Source organism: Piliocolobus tephrosceles, chromosome 9, assembly GCF_002776525.5.
Source record: "Piliocolobus tephrosceles isolate RC106 chromosome 9, ASM277652v3, whole genome shotgun sequence".
Lineage (NCBI taxonomy): Eukaryota > Metazoa > Chordata > Mammalia > Primates > Cercopithecidae > Piliocolobus > Piliocolobus tephrosceles.
The window spans coordinates 84,365,373-84,383,371 of NC_045442.1; the positions used below are offsets into that span (position 1 = coordinate 84,365,373).

At 39.6% G+C, this 17,999-nt stretch overlaps 1 protein-coding gene across 38 annotated transcripts in view; it reads right to left on the reverse strand.

The window, feature by feature from the left end:
* PTPN20 (protein tyrosine phosphatase non-receptor type 20) overlaps positions 1 to 17,999 on the reverse strand; it is a 92,361-nt gene that overhangs the window by 11,707 nt on the left and 62,655 nt on the right. For 5 of the 38 annotated variants that reach the window (XM_023230181.1, XM_026446812.1, XM_026446811.1 and 2 more), the window contains one exon: positions 3,045 to 3,260. The exons of 31 other annotated variants lie outside the window; for them this stretch is intronic. In XM_023230181.1, the coding sequence (XP_023085949.1) occupies positions 3,045 to 3,134 (90 nt within the window). In that variant the 5' untranslated portion in view covers positions 3,135 to 3,260. Of the gene's footprint in view, positions 1 to 3,044; positions 3,261 to 6,053; positions 6,393 to 17,999 lie in introns of all 38 variants that reach the window. 2 more of the 38 variants (XM_026446779.2, XM_031936202.1) reach the window with 1 other exon arrangement.

Genomic DNA, 17,999 nt, shown 5'->3' on the forward strand with positions numbered 1-17,999 from the left:
TCCTGTCTCAGCTTCCCGAGTAGCTGGGACTGCAGGGGTGCACCACCACGCCTGGCTAATTTTTGTATTTTTAGTAGAGACAGGGTTTTGCCATATTGGTCAGACTGGTCTCGAACTCCTGACCTCAGGTGATCCATCTGCCTCAGCCTCCCAAAGTGCTGAAATCACAGGCATGAGCCACCATGCCTGGTCTGTTTTTTGAAAGAATAAACAAAATTGATAGACTGCCAGCTAAACAACAAAAAAAAGAAAATCTAAGCACAATCAGAAATGATAAAGATGACATTACAACTAATCCCACAGAAATATAAAAGATTCTCAGAGATCATTATAAATATCTCTGCACCCAAAAATTAGAAAGTCTACAGGAAATGAGTAAATTCCTGAAAACACACAGCCTCCCAAGATTGAACCAGGAAGAAATTGAAAACCTGAACAGACCAATAATGAATTCCAAAAGTGAATCAGTAATAAAAATCCTACCAACCAAAAAAAGTCCTGGACCAGATGGATTCATAGCTAAATTCTATCACATGTACAAAGAAGAACTGGTATCAACCTACTGAAATGATTCCAAAAAGTTCAAGGAGGAGGGACTCCTCCCTAACTCATTCTATGAAGCCATTATCATCTTGATACCAAAAACTGGCAGAGACACTATGAAAAAAAGTTCAAGCCAATATCCCTGATGAACATAGATGCAAAAAAAAATCTTCAACAAAATCCTAGCAAAACAAATGTAACAGCACATCAAAAAGATAATGCACTATGATCAAGTGGGATTTATTCCCAGAATGCAAGTATAATTTGACATATGCAAATCAATAAATGTGATACATCACATCAACAGAATGAATGACAAAAACCATGTGAGAATCTTAATAGATGTAGAAGAAACATTTCATTAAATTCAACATGCTTTCACGATTAAAAAAAATACTCTCAACAAATGAGGCATAGAAGGAACATATCTAAACACAATAAAGACCATATATGACACACACACAGCTAACATCATACTGAATGGGGAAAAGCTCAAAGCCTTTCTCCTAAGAACCAGAAAACAAGTCAAGAATGCCCAGTTTTACCATTCTTATTCAGCATAATGTTGGATGTCCTAGCCATTGCAATTAGTCAAGAGAAAGAAATAAGGGGCATCCAAATTGGAAAAAGGAAATTAAATTGTCCCTCTTTGCATGTGACATGACTATATATTCACATATTCATATATATACATACACACACACATATATACACATACATATCCCCCAAAACTAATGACTCTACTAAAACACTTAAAACTAATAAACTAATTCAGTAAAGTTGTGGGACACAAAGTCGACATACAAAAGTCAGTGATATTTCTAGATGCCAATAACGAACTAGCTGAAAGAAAATAAAGAGGGTGATCTTATTTACAATAGCTATAAAAAAAAAAAAAAAAAAAAAACCTAGGATAAATTTAACCAAAAAAAGTAAAAGACCTCTATGAGGAAAACTATGAAACACTGGTGAAAGAAATGAAGAGGACAGAAACAAATGGAAATAATCCTATGCTAATGGATTGGAAAAGGGAACACCATGCAGCCATAAAAAAGAGTGACATCCTGTCATTCGCAGCGACATAGATAAGTCTGGAGAACATTGTATTAAGCAAAACAAGGCAGGCACAGAAAGATAAATACTGCATGTTCTCATTTATACATGAGAGCTAAAAAATCGAGCTCATGGAAGTCGAGAGTAGAACTGTGGGTATTAAAGATGATAAGGTAAGGTTGGCTAACAAATACAAAATTACAGCTAGATAGGAGGAGTGAGCTCTGGTGTTTTGCATCACTGTAGGGCAAATATGGTTGACTGTAATTTATTGTATATATTCAAAAAGCTAGGAGAGAAGATTTTCGATGCTCACAACACAAAGAAATGATAAATGTTTGAGGTGATAGATACGTTAACTACCTTGATCTGATCACTACACATTGTATACAGATACCTAAATATCACTCTCTCTACCCCACAAATATGTACAATTATTACGTCAACTAAAGGAAAAACAACACAGATGGAATCTATTTTAACAAATAAAACTTGAGAATAAAAATAATAATAAAGGAAATATTGTAATCATCACAGGTCTGGTTCCTGTGTCTATCTCTTAGCTGGTTCCAAATTAAAAAAGAAAAGTAAAGAATTGTGAATTTTTTTTTTTTCTTTTTGAGACGGAGTCTTGCTCTGTCGCCCAGGCTGGAGTGCAGTGGCCGGATCTCAGCTCACTGCAAGCTCCGCCTCCCAGGTTCACGCCATTCTCCTGCCTCAGCCTCCCGAGTAGCTGGGACTACAGGCGCCCGCCACCATGCCCAGCTAGATTTTTGTATTTTTTAGTAGAGACGGGGTTTCACCGTGTTAGCCAGGATGGTCTAGATCTCCTGACCTCATGATCTGCCCGTCTCGGCCTCCCAAAGTGCTGGGATTACAGGCTTGAGCCACCGCGCCCGGCCAAGAGATTGTGAATTATTGACTCAAACTCAATTATATTATTATGTTCATTTTGCAAATGAGAAAACTAGGTTTGAGAGAGGTTGAGCAATTTACCCAAAGTCACCAAAATCTAAACTATGTGACAAAACAGGCAGTCGAACAGGGACCCCTCATTCACTCGGAAGTCTACATTTTCTCTCACATTCTTATGTGCTTGTCACTTATATACATTAAAAACAGGCACACTCCATCAACATTCTCTAGTAAGTCTAAACACCCTGTGTAAGATACAGGGAAGGAAAAGGAAATGGAACTCACATTTTCTGTGTATCTATTATGTTCCAGACACTGTCCTAAGCCATTATTTACATTACATACTTTAATCTTCACAAACACCCCCAGGAATCTGCAGCAAGTTCAGTGAGAATCAGGTATCGAAAGCTCATGTGCTTTTGATTTACTAAGTTGCTTTTGAAAACCAAGTATTAGTCTTCCAAATGATCAGGCTGTTAAATGTAGTGTGTTTACCAACAGCATCAGGGTATCTGCTTGATTCACACACTTACTGAACAGTTCTTTACGATGGCACAGAACACGACATCCGCACATAGGAACACCCCTGTCCGGCCTATGCCAGCACTGCAGTGAACAACCATGGGTCCCGTAAAGTGGCTCTTCCTTGCATAACGAACATATTTTATGAAGCTATCTGCTGAGGCAGGAGTGCCATGGTCTGGCCACTTGATGAACTGCAACTGTTTTACAGAGTGACTAGTTCCTGTCTGTTAGAGAAAGAAACAGAGCGAGAAAGATATTTATTGATTTCTTATATTAGAGAGACCTCACGCCAACTTCTAATATTCAAATGATAATAATAATGGCTACATGGTATTACCTTGGTATTATATAGAACTTTCAGAAAATACTCAAACCTCTTTTTGATGTTTATAAGAATTCCGGAAGTTGCTAGGAATAGAGGTTTTCTCTATTTTACAAAGGAGAGCACAGTAACAACAATAAAAATACCAGTACTAACAGGTAACAAAAGTTAAGCACTTGCTATGTGGCAGGTACTATGCTAGGGGCTTCACATAAATTCTCTCCTTCAATCTTCACATCAACCATGTGAGGTAGGCAACATTTTACAGATGAAAATGTAAGGATGAGGGGGACGAGAGATGTATGCTAGGTCAGAACGTTCACACATTTAGAGCTGGAACTGTAATGTAGGTGTCTTGAATTCTAATCTAGCATCATTCTTCTGTACCGTGAGGCTGCAGGAAAACCAAGATTTCAAAATGCTTAGAGTGAGAGATGGACTGTCATGTTAGGAATAAGGCCAAAAGGCAATGTATTTTAGTTTAGAAATGACGTATGAAATTCAATTAAGACATATAGGTGTCTGACAAGAGAGGCACCAATCTCTTCCAGTGATGAAGACAGGGTAGTCAATGACCATGAGAGTAGACTGTGGTCCCACTGTTGTGCTGAGCCCCCTTGAAGTGGAGTCATGAAACTCTTCCCAGCATTGTCAGATAAAGCACTTTGAATTTACCTATATCTCATTCAAAGAGATCATGACCCTTTCCCCAGTGTGGGGCCCTTATTTTACCACACATGGGACCCTAATGAAAGAACTCAAAATGAGTTTCTCACTTCTCCTCTGCTTCTTCTGAATGCGCCTCTTTTCCCTAAGCTTCCTGAATAAAGATGCTAGTGTTCAGAGCTCTATTCTAATCCATAGTGTCTACTGAAATTTGTGATAGTTAATTTTATGTGTCAACTTGGCTGAGCCCTGGTACCCAGATACTAGGCCAAATATTATTTTGTGTCTCTGTGAAGGTATTTTTTAGGTGAGATTAACATTTAAATTGGTAGAATTTGAGTAAAGCAAGTTATTCTCCATAAAGTGGGTTGGCTTCATCTAATCAGCTGAAGGCCTTAACAGAACAAAAACTGATCTCCCATGAGCAAGAAGGAATTCTACTAGCAGACTGCTTTTGGACTCAAACTGCAATTCTTCCCTGGGTCTCCAGCCTACTTTCCCACCCCGCAGATTTGCCAACCCTCCACAATCACTTGAACCAATTCCTTAAAATTAATCTCTCTCTCTCTGGGTCAGTCCCATAACCCGTACCCAGGAATCTCAATGTTATACTGCTGGAAAAAAACAAAAAAACAAAACAAAAAAAAAAAACCACACATAATCACATATTTTGTTGCTATCACAAATTTGTGGGTCAAACCTCAGCATCACTCAGCAACCCTTTTCCTGGTTATTGTGCTCCAATCAACTTCTTTGGTGATGACTCCAAAACTCACCACTCTCTACAAGTTTCCTGTTCAACTCCTATTCCCTTCACTCCTGTTAACACATGTATCACCTACCTGCCAACTGAATCCACTAGAGCAATCTAACTCATTGCTTTCTGCTATAAACCACTCCTTTTCTGTTTTCTAAGTCTATTAGACCAAGAAATACATGAATTATTCTAGACCAGCGCTTCTCAACAGAACTTTCTATACTGAAGCAAATGTCTTAAATATGGCAATATATAGTAGCCACTATCAACATGTGACTAATAAGCCCTAGAAACGTGGCTACTGCAGGTGAGGAACTCAATTTGTTATTTTACATAAATTTAAATAACTTAAATTTAAACAAATATCCACATGTGGTTACTATATTGAATATATTTTCAACCCCTCCTCTGTCACTTATAAATCATAAGTCATAAGTCACTTATAAGTCTCCCAATTTTATCTGCAAAACACTTGCGTCTGTGCTTTCCACCCCCATGCCAACAGCTGTAGTTGATCATGTCACTTACTAAAATTCTTCAATGTCTCCCAATTATCTTCATAATAAAGTTCACGCTACTTAGCTGAAATTTAAGACATTTCACATTCTAGGTGGCCCCTGCTTACTTTTGATAACCTCATCTCATCTTTTATTACTCCCTGGCACTGAACTTTTACATTTCAGAAACACTTAACTACTTACATTTGTCTCTGTACACACCTTGTATTATTTTATATTTTGATCATCTACTTTCTCCCTCCATCTTTCCCATTTGGATAATTCTCAAAACAAATGCCACCTCCTCCAGTAAACCTGCCCCCAAACTCCAAGTAAAGCTAAGTATTTACCTTCTGAGCCCCAACGTGGCCAAGACATATCTCAACATTATCACTGAACACGGTAAGTTAGGTATCTATTAGTGAGTGTACCAACCTCTCCACTACTCGGTAAGTACTGATAGTGCCTGGCCCAGTGATTAGCATACCTTAAGGACTCAACACATATCTGCCACACTTGGCAGAAGCAGGTATAACCCAGAATCAGACAACTTCAACAGTCACTCTCCCTACCCCACCTCTCTTTTCCAATTTGTTCTTCTCTACAGAATCTGGTTAAGGAGAAGGAGAAGTGGTGGTGGCTTCTGGTACCAGGGACAAGTAAAAAGCTACTTTAAGAAGTATCATCGGTCTATTTTCCATCCTACTCCTAACTTCTAGTTCTAAGACATTTGCTTATGTGGTGAAACATATATCTAATACTGATGTTTAAAAACTTATGGACTTCTCCACAACTTGAAACATTCGAATGATGAAACATTGAAGTATCTGGTAGTTCTCCAAGAATACACGGAAGTGTTTCAATTCCAACGGCTTCTTCAGAGAAATGGGCCAGTAAGGATAGCATTTGATAACTCCATCTTCTATCTCTCTGGTTATCATGGCAATAACATTAGAATTATTTTCCAACACCATTTGCCAAAAGTCATCTATGGTGCTCAGCAGTGGTCCTTGAGTAGCGATATAAAAATACTCTTGTCCACAATTGACTGTCCTAATATAACTAGCATTGATGTAGTCCTTGCTTTTTCCAAGAGGAACGCGTGTTGAATCATCTATTACAGAAACAGAAACATCTGGTAGATAAAGGTGGGAGATACATCACACCCAGACTTCACGAAAGGATTTCACACACATAAATCCATATATCTATTTGACCAATAAAGAAAATGGCTTAGGAGATTTTTTTCCAAAAGGGTTGAGTCCATGAGTTTAAATTCTTTCCTCCCTGAAAACTATTGGCATGACCTAAGAAATATACAATTATGAGAGGTTTATTTTTCAGATCAGTTTTTAATAAACACAGAATGATATCATTAGCATCCAGGTACTTTTGGAAATTTCTGCTAGAACTGGCATGGGCAAGATTAAGTCAAGGGAAGTATCCTCTAGTTTGCAACTGAACACAACAGAGAAGAAACTCTCTGTGGGAGTAAATGAATGATATTCTCCTGCAAATCTGTGAAACCTGCAAACCCAGAGCAGCAGAGACCAGGGGGAAAAAAAAATCTAATAGTTGACTGCAGACAAATCCTAGGATTAATGGAATTCCACCAGTGTCCTCCAAACTAGACAGCCATATTTTATGTCCATTCTCAGCCTTCAGCTGGTGATGGGACATGTTATTCAAAGCAAAGATATTGTGGCAAAAGGATGCTACCAAGGGGATTTCCTCCAAGTAATATGGGACTCACCTAACATGGACTGTTATAACAAATACGAGAGGGAAAACCAGCTATTTGGCCTACTAAGCTTCACTGCTCCAGGAGTTCCTTCTTCACCTGACACAGACATCTGAAGCTCTGGTTCCACCACCATTCCCCACATTAAGAGCACAAACACACACAGAAAAGGAGGCCCTTCTCTGTCATGCAGCTCTCTCACCAATAACCTGTCCTTACTACTCAGAATCACACGGACCATTTATCTAGTAAATATGCTGACAAGACCTGAACAGACATTTACATAATATCTGGCAGAACTCTTCTCAAATTTTAACGTAGTACACAGAAACTTTCCCTTGTAAATATGAATAAGCAGAAAAAACAGCCAGGCGCGGTGGCTCACACCTATAATCCCAGCTACTCATGCAGCTGAGGCAGGGGAATCGCTTGAACCAGGAAGGCGGAGGCTGCAGTGAGCCGAGACCGCTCCACTGTACTCCAGCCTGGGCGACAGAATAAGTGAGACTCCGTTTAAAAAAAAAATTACTAGATATATAAAGGTACCCAGTATTTCAAAAAGGGAGCCCGTTCTAAAAAATCACAACAAATGTACTCCTTTCTATAAAAGGTGATAACACCTTAAAAACTCGTATTTGTATATTAAATAAAACTCAAGAGAACATTAATTGTTTAAAATAATACTATATATCTATGTTTACTAACAAATATGTTATATTACTAAATTATAGAGGCAGTAACAATGGTTTGTAGGGAGATCTTTCATCATATATATGTACATATATGATGATATATGTCATATAATAAGCCTGGCAAGTGTTCATCACAATGTTAGCAGCAGTTATTACAGTATATAAACAGTATGAATTACCTCATAGTAAAAAAAGCATTTTTTAAATTTTGAAATGAGATTAAATATGTGAAAATTAAAAAATCTAAACTAATAAAAGCTTGATTTCATATAAAAGTCACAATCATTCAACTCAAACTCCTAAAGCAGGAATTGAACAGAAAAACAAATTCATGTTTAACAAACCAGCTTAAAAATTTTCCCAGAACTCAGAAAAAAAAAATTTTAAAACCTAAAATAGTGATTAAAGTGCTAAAAGACATAGCACATACAAGGGGAATATAAAAAAGAAATTTCAGAAGCAAGCTGTGGAATTCACTGCAGAAAGGAAATAATTCAAGTGATCATAGGAAAACTCCCTAAACAGAAGCAAGAGTACTAATAGAATGCAGTGAAACATGCATACCAGGTTCAAGCAGCATGATACACTACACGTATCACCTTGTCAACTCCAAAACAAACCTTTGAGAGAGGTGCTATTATATTCATACTTTTCAAATAAAGAATCTGGACAAAGTAACTTGTTCCATATTATGCAGAAATCTTCTAGACTCCACAGACTAGGTAAATCTAGACTCTGGTCCAAAAATAATTCCAAGCTCTATTGTCCATCAAGGAAGACCCAAGTTTGCAGACAGAAAGGCCTAAGTGTCAGACAACATTAATGAAGAGAGCCACTATAAGGCCACATGAACAGGAAGCAAAAATTATGCTAATGGATGACTAGGGATAATGGTGACTGGTGCCACTCCCATTTCAACCCCTTGATTCTTGAATCCTGGCTATGGTAGAAACAGTATCATATATTGGATGCTGATCTGGGGCATATATAACCTCCTGGAGAACATTACCCCAGCCCTGCAAGGTACTGCCACCTAGCTTTCACTGTAATTGAGTCTTCGAAGGCCATTTATCCATTCTATCAAGCCAGCTGCTTTGAGAGGATAAGGAATATGGTAACACACTGGCAGTGAGGCCATTGCCACAAGGTATTTGCCACAAAGTGAGTTCCTTGATTACAGCAATGCTGTATGGAATACCATGATGGTGGATAAGGCATTCTGTAGGTCCACAGATGGTAAATTGGCAGGAGCACTGTGTGCAGGGAAGGCAAATCCATACCCAGAGTTACTGTCTATTCTAGTAAGAAAAAAGCACTGCTCCTTCCATGATGCAAGTGGTCCCAGTGTAATCAACCTGGCTGATCATCCCATGGAATAGTGCCCATCAGGTACTCAGTGTTGGTCTCTGTTGCTGGCAGACTGGACACTCAATAGTAGCTGTAGCCAGGTCAGCCTTGGTGAGTGGAAGTCCATGTTGCTGAGCTCATACATAACCTCCATCCCTGCCACTAAGGCCACTTTGTTCATGAGACCTATGGGCAATGACACAATGACAGGGGTGGCTGGGGGAATAGTCTAGCTGATATTCATAGAGCAAGTCATTCTATTCACTTGATTATTAAAGTCTTCCTCTGCTGAGATCAACCTTTGGTGAGCATTCACATGGGATACAAATATCTTTGTGTTTGTGCCTATCTAGCAAGGTCTATTCACATGCCTCTTCCCCAGACCTTACTGTCACCAATTTTTCCAATCATGTTCCTTCAAAGTCCCTGACCATCCGGCTAAGTCATTAAACATAGCCCATGAATCAGTATAGATTTATACCTTTGGCCATTTCTCCAGGCAAAAAAAAACCAAACCACTAAGTGCACTACCCAATATTCTCCCCACTGGGAGTATTTCTCTTAACCACTGTCCTTCAGAGATGTCTCAAAAAAGGGATGCAGTGCTCTAGCTGTCTTCTGGGAGGTACCTTTATATCATGCAGAACCTTCTGTAGACCACATCCAAGTCTTCTCTTCTTCTGTCAGTGGATCATAGGGAACTCCTCATGAGGCAATAGGTGCAGGCTGAAGATAGGTAATGTAGTAGGGGTGGGAACAGTGAGCATTTGGGCAGCTTCCTCGTGTAACTCATTTGTGCCTTCAGGATCTGCTCAAGCCCAGGATCTACCACTTTCATTTGATGGTGGAGTGCTGTTGTGTATGCCTAACTTTATGGCTTGGTGGCCCATGGTTAAGCATTCTCTACTTAGTAGTCTATGAAGCAGTCTCTACCAAGGCCCAGCAGCAGGTCAAAAACTGTTTCTCAAAAAGAGAGTCCACAGAGGGTGGTAGGAATTTGCTCTAAAATCCTATGTGCCTGCACTGTGACTCATCTAAAGGGGTCTGCCAAAGGTCCAAATAGCACCCTTATCTGCCATGAACACTTCAAGCACCACTGGATCAGCTAGATCATACGGCCCACGTGGTAGAGAGGCTTACATGGCAGACTGAACGTGTTTCAGAGCCTTCTCTTGTTTTGGGTCCCACTCAAAACTAGCAGCTTTTCATATCACTTAGTTAATGGACCAGAGTAGCAAATCCAAATAAGGAATGTTTCCTCCAAAACGCCCAGGTTCACTAGCCATTGTGCCTCTTTTTTGGTTGTAAGAAGAGCCAGATACAATTTATCCTTTACCTTATGATTATCTCAACATGTCCCACACCACTGGACCCCTAGAAATTTCACTGAAGTAGAAGGCCACTGAATTTTTGTTGTATATATCTCCTACCCTCTGACAGACAATAAGACTAAAGCATTTGCTACTTCTTGTTCACTAGGTCCAATCAGCACAATGTCATCAATGTAATAAACCTCTGTAATATCCTGTGGAACGGAAAGGTGATTGAGATCCCTGAGAACTAAATTACAACATAGGGCTGAAGAGTTAATTCACCCCTGAGGCAGGACAGTGAGGGTGTATTGCTGGCCCTGCCAGCTGAAAGTAAACTACTTTTGGTGTTCTTGATTAATAGGTATAGAGAAAACAAAGCATTTCCCAGATCAATAGCTACTAGCTACATAGCAGGTATGAAGGGATGTGTTGATTTTCTAAGGCAATGAAACTATATCTGGTATAGCAGTTGCAACTGGAGTCACCATCTGAGGAAGCTTACAATAATCCACTGTCATTCTCCAAATTTCATCTTTTTTCTGTATAGGTCAAACAGGTGAGTTGAATGGGATGTGATAGATATCAACATCACTTCATCCTTAAAGTCTTTGATGGAGGCATTAATATCAGCAATCTCTTCAGGAATGTGGTATTGCTTTTGCTTTTTTACTATTTTCCTAAGCAGAATCAGTTCTAGTGGCTTCCATTTGCCCTTTCCTGCCATAATATTCCTCGCTCCACAGGTCAGAGAAGCAATGTGAGGATTCTACCAGTTACTGAGTATGTTTATGCCAATTATTCATTCCAGGCCTTGGAAAATAATCACAAGATGGGTTTAGGGACCTACTGAGTCCACTGTGAAATGAACTTGAACTAAAGCTCCATTGAATACCTGACCTCCATAAGCCCCTGCTTTGATTTGTAGACCACAGTGATGTTTCGGGTCTCCTGGAATTGGTGTCAATTCAGAGCCAGTGTCCAGTAGTTTCTGAAAGGTTTGATTTTCCAAATGTACAGTTTCTTTTTTCCAAATGTACAGTTGCCCTGGCAAAAGGCTATAGGTCCCTTTGGGAAAGGCTGAAAGATTAACAGTATACATTCTTGGCAGTGTGCCAGGGTCCTCCCATTTATTCAAGGTGTTCTGCGTGTGTAAACTGGCTCAAGTCTGGGAAATTATTGACTGGTTGTGATTCTCTGTTCCTATGGTTCAGGTTAGAATTTTGCTCACTTGACCTAGAACTCTTATGCTTACACATATCAAGGAAGAATTTAGTAGACGTCCCATCTAGTTCACTTCTAGGAACACCATGATCAACTAATCAACACCATAGGTCTCTGCAGGTCAGACTGTTCTGATTGCTGCTTTGACTCTGCTGTCTATTACCATACCACATTCACCTTGCCTTTGGCTATCAAGTGCCACCACCTGGCCCTTATTTCTCTGGGATTCAATTATACCCACTGCATTCAGGTTTCCCAATTCAGTGGCAGCAATTTCCACTGCAATATCTGAGCTACAGAGAAGAACAATCACAGTATTCTTCAAGGATGCTGGGATTCGCCTCACAAATATATTTATCACAGTTATGAGAAAAGTACATCCTCTGGACCTCCTGGGGTGGGTGGGCAGGTCTTAAATGATAAACCCAATCTAATGTTCCAATCTCCCTAATCCTTTGGATCCCTTCCTTCACAGTATATAGTATATATCAAGGCAGTTCTGGCATTTTATCTTCATTTAGACTGGGCCACCTTTTGGTCCATTAAATACAACTAACCAAATAAACTGCAAGAGCTCTTTCTAACTCCCCAAGCCACATATTAAGTCCAGAATCTCTTCTTAGTGGTCCCATTTCAATAAATTCAGCCTGATCAAACACTAAGTTCCTTTCACCATTGTCCCACACCCTTAAAATCCTTTCCCACAAATATTTCCCAGATTTCTGTCAGTATAAATTGGAAAAATCATGTAGTTCTTTTGTAGTGTAACATACTTCCCCATGGGCCACACTTCGTACCTTACCTTTAAGGGCCTGCTGAGACTAGAAGCAATGAAGGATGGTGGCTCTGAGTCTTGAGAAGAATCAGCAATGTCTTGCAAGGCAACAAACTCAGGGAGGTAATAAATGTTTCCTCAGGTAAAGTAGCATTAATCTCCTCAGATGGGGGTGGCCTGGCTGCTTTTACTGGTAAGGAAGACTCATCAGAGTCAAGGGGTTCAATACGCCCAGCTTTATAAGGCTCTTCACATATGTCTCCACTCCAATTTTCACGATCCCATTCCTTCTCAGTCAATGCCCTCATTTTAACAGCAGACACCCTAAAAGGGTGGGGATTCAATTTGCACTGTAATTCAGTCATTTTCAAGATGAGATTTTGGGTTTGGTTTTCTATAATCTCAGTTTTGTTGGAATATAAGAGTTTCTTTCTGGGCAGAAAGAGAAACTTTTGCGTTATTTATGTGGCACTTGAGCTGGGAAAATTAATCCCTAAGATCATCCTTTCCTTCTCTACATCAGGAGTAACTAGCCAATCTCATTGTTCTCATGAGAACTCATAAATGTTCTAAGGTATCAAATACAGACACCCAGAATCTTGCTTCTTCTAAGTGTCTGAATAGGATTACCTAATGGCAATACTTTGTATATCTCTACTGTCACATTACACTATGAATTATTAATACTCTATTCACTATTGAAAAGTCATTAATGCTTTTACATCTTATCAGATTAAGGAAGTAATTCATAAAACTCATCCTTAAAACTCTGTTCCTCTAGAATTGCTCTCAGTACCAAATTCTATTACTCTAGATTCTCTAGATAAATAGAATCAATAGGCTGTATATATACGGTGAGAAAGATTTAAAGAACTGACTCATGATTGTGGAGACTGGCAAGTCAATATCTGCAGGGCAGGCCAACAGGTTAGAAACCCAGGGAAAAGTTGACATTGTAGTCTTGAGTCCAAAGGCAATCTGGAGGTAGAATTCCTTCTTCCTCTGGAAATAGGAGCCTTTTTTTTCTTAATGACTTCAACTGACTGAATGACGCCCACTCTCATAATGGAGGCTAATCAGCTTTACTCAAAGTCTGCTAATCTAAATGTTAATTACATCTTTAAAAAATACCTTCACACCAACATCTAGACTAATATGTGACCAAATAGCTGAGTATCATAGCCTAGCCTAGCTGACACATGAAATTAACCATCAAACAAGCTAAAAATTTTAGTAGATGATTTGAAGGAGGAAAGTTTTTGTAAAAACTTAAATTAGTTTCCTATAAGACCAAGTGAAAGAAGAAAATAATAATAAAAATCAGAGAGAGAAAGTACATGCAAAACTACAGAGGTAGAAGTAACAAGAGAAAAAGTTTTACAAGATAGAACCGAGAGACAACCCTACAATTCATAGAAGCCAAAAAAAAAAAGAAGGCAAGAGGAGCCATTACTAACTGATGAAATGTATTACAGCTAAAGGAAGATCAATTAAAGGGTTTATTTGTCTAGGTAAGACTGATGGAAATGAAGCACACCTGGTAACATTATTTAATTCCAGGAAAATAGTTAAAGATTTTGAAAAAAAAAAGAAAAAAGAACATATTTCTCATGAAGAAAAGGAGTCAGATGACCATTACAGTTCTCATCTAAAACACTGGAAGGAAGAGGACAGTAAAGTAACACTCAGGGGAAAAAAAAATGAGAAAAAAAAGAACTAAAATCCAAGATTCCTAAAACCAATAAAAATATTCATTTATCAGGATACAATAAAAAAAAAAGAAAGAAAGATAAAGGTAGAGTTTGAGACTGCATCAACTACTTATGCCCATCTCCAATCAAACAGCTAATAGATCAGAATAGTGATTTAAAATTAAAGGAAAAGAGAAAGAAAATGGAGTAATAGCAACAAATACTACAAAATAAAGTTTCATATCTATAAGAAGAATAACGAGAGCCAGGTATTCCAACTACTTGGGAGGCTGAGGCAGAAGGATCACTTGAAGCCAAGAGTTTGAGACCAGCCTAAGCAAAAGAGTTTTGTTTCTAAAAAAAATAAATGAATACAAAATTAGCTAGGTGCGTGTAGTGGCACATACCCATCCCCGTAGTCCCAGCTACTTGGGAAGCTGAGGTGGGAGGATTGCTTGAGCTCAGGAGTTTGAGGTTTCGGTGAGCTATGATTGTGATACTGAACTCCAACTAGACTCTGGTTCTTAAAGAAACAAAACAGCGAGGCACGTGGCACATGCCTGTAATCCCAGTACTTCGGAAGGCCAAGGTGGGCAGATCACCTGAGGCTGGGAGTTCGAGACCAGCCTGACCAACATGGAGAAAACCCATCTCTACTAAAAATACAAAATTACCCGGGTGTGGTGGCACATGCCTGTAATTCCAGCTACTTAGGAGGCTGAGGCAGGAAAATCGCTTGAACCCAGGAGGCAGAGGTTGTGGTGAGCTGAGATTGTGCCATTGCACTCCAACCTGGGAGACAACAAGACTCCATCTCAAAAGGAAAAAAAAAAAAAAGTTTCTTGAAATAGAAAACAAAGCAATGTACAATAAATACAGTGGTAGTTAAGCCTGGGTTTGAATCCCAGATCTCTCTCTATTTGCAGTGTGACTGTGAGAAAATTACTTAATATCTTTTAGCCTTTTTGTAAAACAAGGACACTAACATACTGACACCTCAGAGGTAGGTTGTTGTGGGAATTAAATATTACTACCTATAACAGACTTAAATTAGTAATAAGCAATAGTAATAAACATATTAGTGTTACTACTACTACTATTACTATTAGTAAGTGGTAGTAATAGAAGCAAACATACAGCAACCTCAAGAAGTACAGAAAGAAGCTTGTTAAATCTCTGCCTTAAAGAGCTTGTTTTCCCATCTATCTACATTATAATGGTGAACTGTATGAAAATCTTTTACAAGTGTAATATACCTTTTGCACTCACAAACCACCTTTTTCACAGTTTATGGAGGTATAACTGTCATACATGGGCACCCATGAGACCACTACAACAATAAAGATAATTAAACATCTCCATCAGTGCAAAACTATTTTTTGCACTGGAGCCGGGCACCTCCGCATTTCTCTCCTGCTTCTTCTTTCACCATGTGATCTCTGCATATGCTGGCTTCACTTCACTTCCCACCATGAGTGGAAGCAGCCTGTAGCCCTCACCAGATGCCCACACTTGAACCTTCCAGTCTGCAGAACTGAGATAAATAAATCCTTTTCCTTTATAAATTATTCCTCATGCCTCTTTATAATCTATCCTTCTTGCTCTCATCTTGCCCCAAGGCAACCACTGATATGCTCTGTCAATACAAATTAGTTTAAATTTTCTAACATTTTATATATGTGGAACCACTGATATGCTCTGTCAATACAAATTAGTTTAAATTTTCTAACATTTTATATATGTGGAACCACTGATATACTCTTTCAATACAAATTAGTTTAAAATTTCTAAAATTTTGTATATGTGGAAGCATACAGTATATTAGTTTTCTAGGGTGGAAATTTATTTTCACATTCTGGAGTCTGGAAGTGCAGCAATTGTTAGGGTTTGGATGTTCGTCCTCTCCAAACCTAATGTTGAAAACTGATCCCCAACATTGGAAGTGGGCCTAATGGGAGGTTTTGAGACATGGAGACAAATCACTCATGAATAGGTTAATGCCCTTCCTCGGGGTTGACTGAGTTCTCACTCTATTCACTGCTGCAAAAACTGATTATTAAGAAGGACAGGGCACCTCTCTCTCTCCCTCTTGCATCCTCTTTCACCATGTAATCTCTGCACATGCTGATTTCACTTCACCTTCTACCATGAGTGGAAGCAGCCTGAGGCCCTCACTACAGGCCCAATCTTGAACCTTCCAGCCAGCAGAACCGGGAGCTAAATAAACCTCTTTTCTTTATAAATTAATCAGCCTCAGGTACTCCTTTATAGCAATACAAAATGAACTAAGACAGAATTGGTACTGAGAATTGGGGTATTGCTATAAAGATGCCTGAAAATGTGGAAGCAGTTTTGGAACTGGGCGATGAGCAGAGGTTGGAAGTGTGTGGAAGGCTCAGAAAAAGACAAGAATATGAGGGAAAGTCTGGAAAAAGTGCCCAAAAGCACTTCAGAAATATCTGGGGCCACCCCTTCCCTAATAGGCCCCAAGGCCTAGAAGGACAGAATGACTGTTGGGGACAGACCTGGAGCACCACTGCCCGTGGCCACCTCAGGATGCTGCTCCCCACATCCTGGCTGCTCTGGCTCCAGCAATAGGTCAAATGGCCCCAGGTAGGGTTTGGGTCACTGCTCCTGAGGGGCTAAGTGGTAAGCCTTGGTGGCATTCATGTGGTGTTAAGTCTGCAGGCATCCAGAATGCAAGGGACATGGAGGCTTGGCAGCTTTAACCTAAATTTCAGAGAATATATTAAAAAGTCTGGGAGTGCAGGTAAATGGCTATTGCAGGGGTGGAGCCACTACAGAGAGCTCCTACTAAGGCAATCTTTAGTGGAAATGTTGGGCTAGAGTGTCCTTAGAGTCCACACCAGGGCAACTCTTAGTGGAGCCACAAAGGTGCTGGAACTCCACCATAGTAGAGCTATTAACAGCATTCCACATCAGCCTGAAAAAGCTGCAGCATTATTACAACCCATGGAAGTAGCCAGTGGTCTGTGCCCGGCAAAGCTATGGGGGAAGGGCTACCCAAGGCCTTGGGAGCCCACCCCACACACCACTGTGACCAATATGCAGGGCATGGAGTCAAAGGAGATTATTTTGAAGCTTTAAGATTTAATGTGTGCCCTGCTGGGTTTTGGACTTGCATGGGGACTATTATTCCTTTCTTTTGACCAATTTTTCCTTTTTGGAATGGAAGTGTTTACCCAATGCCTGTACCACCATTTTACCTTGGAGGTAAATATCCTCTTTTTTGATTTTACAGGCTTACAACTGGAAAGAACTTACTTTGAGTCTTAGATATGACTTTGAACCTTTAAGTTGGTGCTGAAACAAGTTGACTTTTAGGGACTATTGGGAATGAATAATTGTATTTTGCAATGTGGTAAGAATATAAGTTTTAAAGGGCCAGGGGCAAAATGCTATGATTTAGATGTTTGGCCCTTCTAAACCTCATGTTGAAACTTGATTCCCAATGTTGGAAGTGAAGCCTAATGGGATGTGTTTGGGTCACAAGGGCAGATCTCTCATTAATAGATTAATGGCATGAGTGAGCTCTCATTCTATTCGTTCTGCAAGAGCCGGGCACCTCCGCATTTCTCTCCTGCTTCTTCTTTCACCATGTGATCTCTGCATATGCTGGCTTCACTTCACTTCCCACCATGAGTGGAAGCAGCCTGTAGCCCTCACCAGATGCCCACACTTGAACCTTCCAGTCTGCAGAACTGAGATAAATAAATCCTTTTCCTTTATAAATTATTCCTTTATAGCAACACAAAACAAACTCAGACAAAGATCAAGGTGGCAGCAGGCTTTGTTTTTCCTGAGGTCTCTCTCCTTGGCATGCCAATGGCTGCCTTGCTGTGTCTTCACTTGGACTTTTCTCTGTGCCTTCGGATCCCTGATGTCTCTTGTGTGTCCCAATTGCTTCTTATATAAGGACA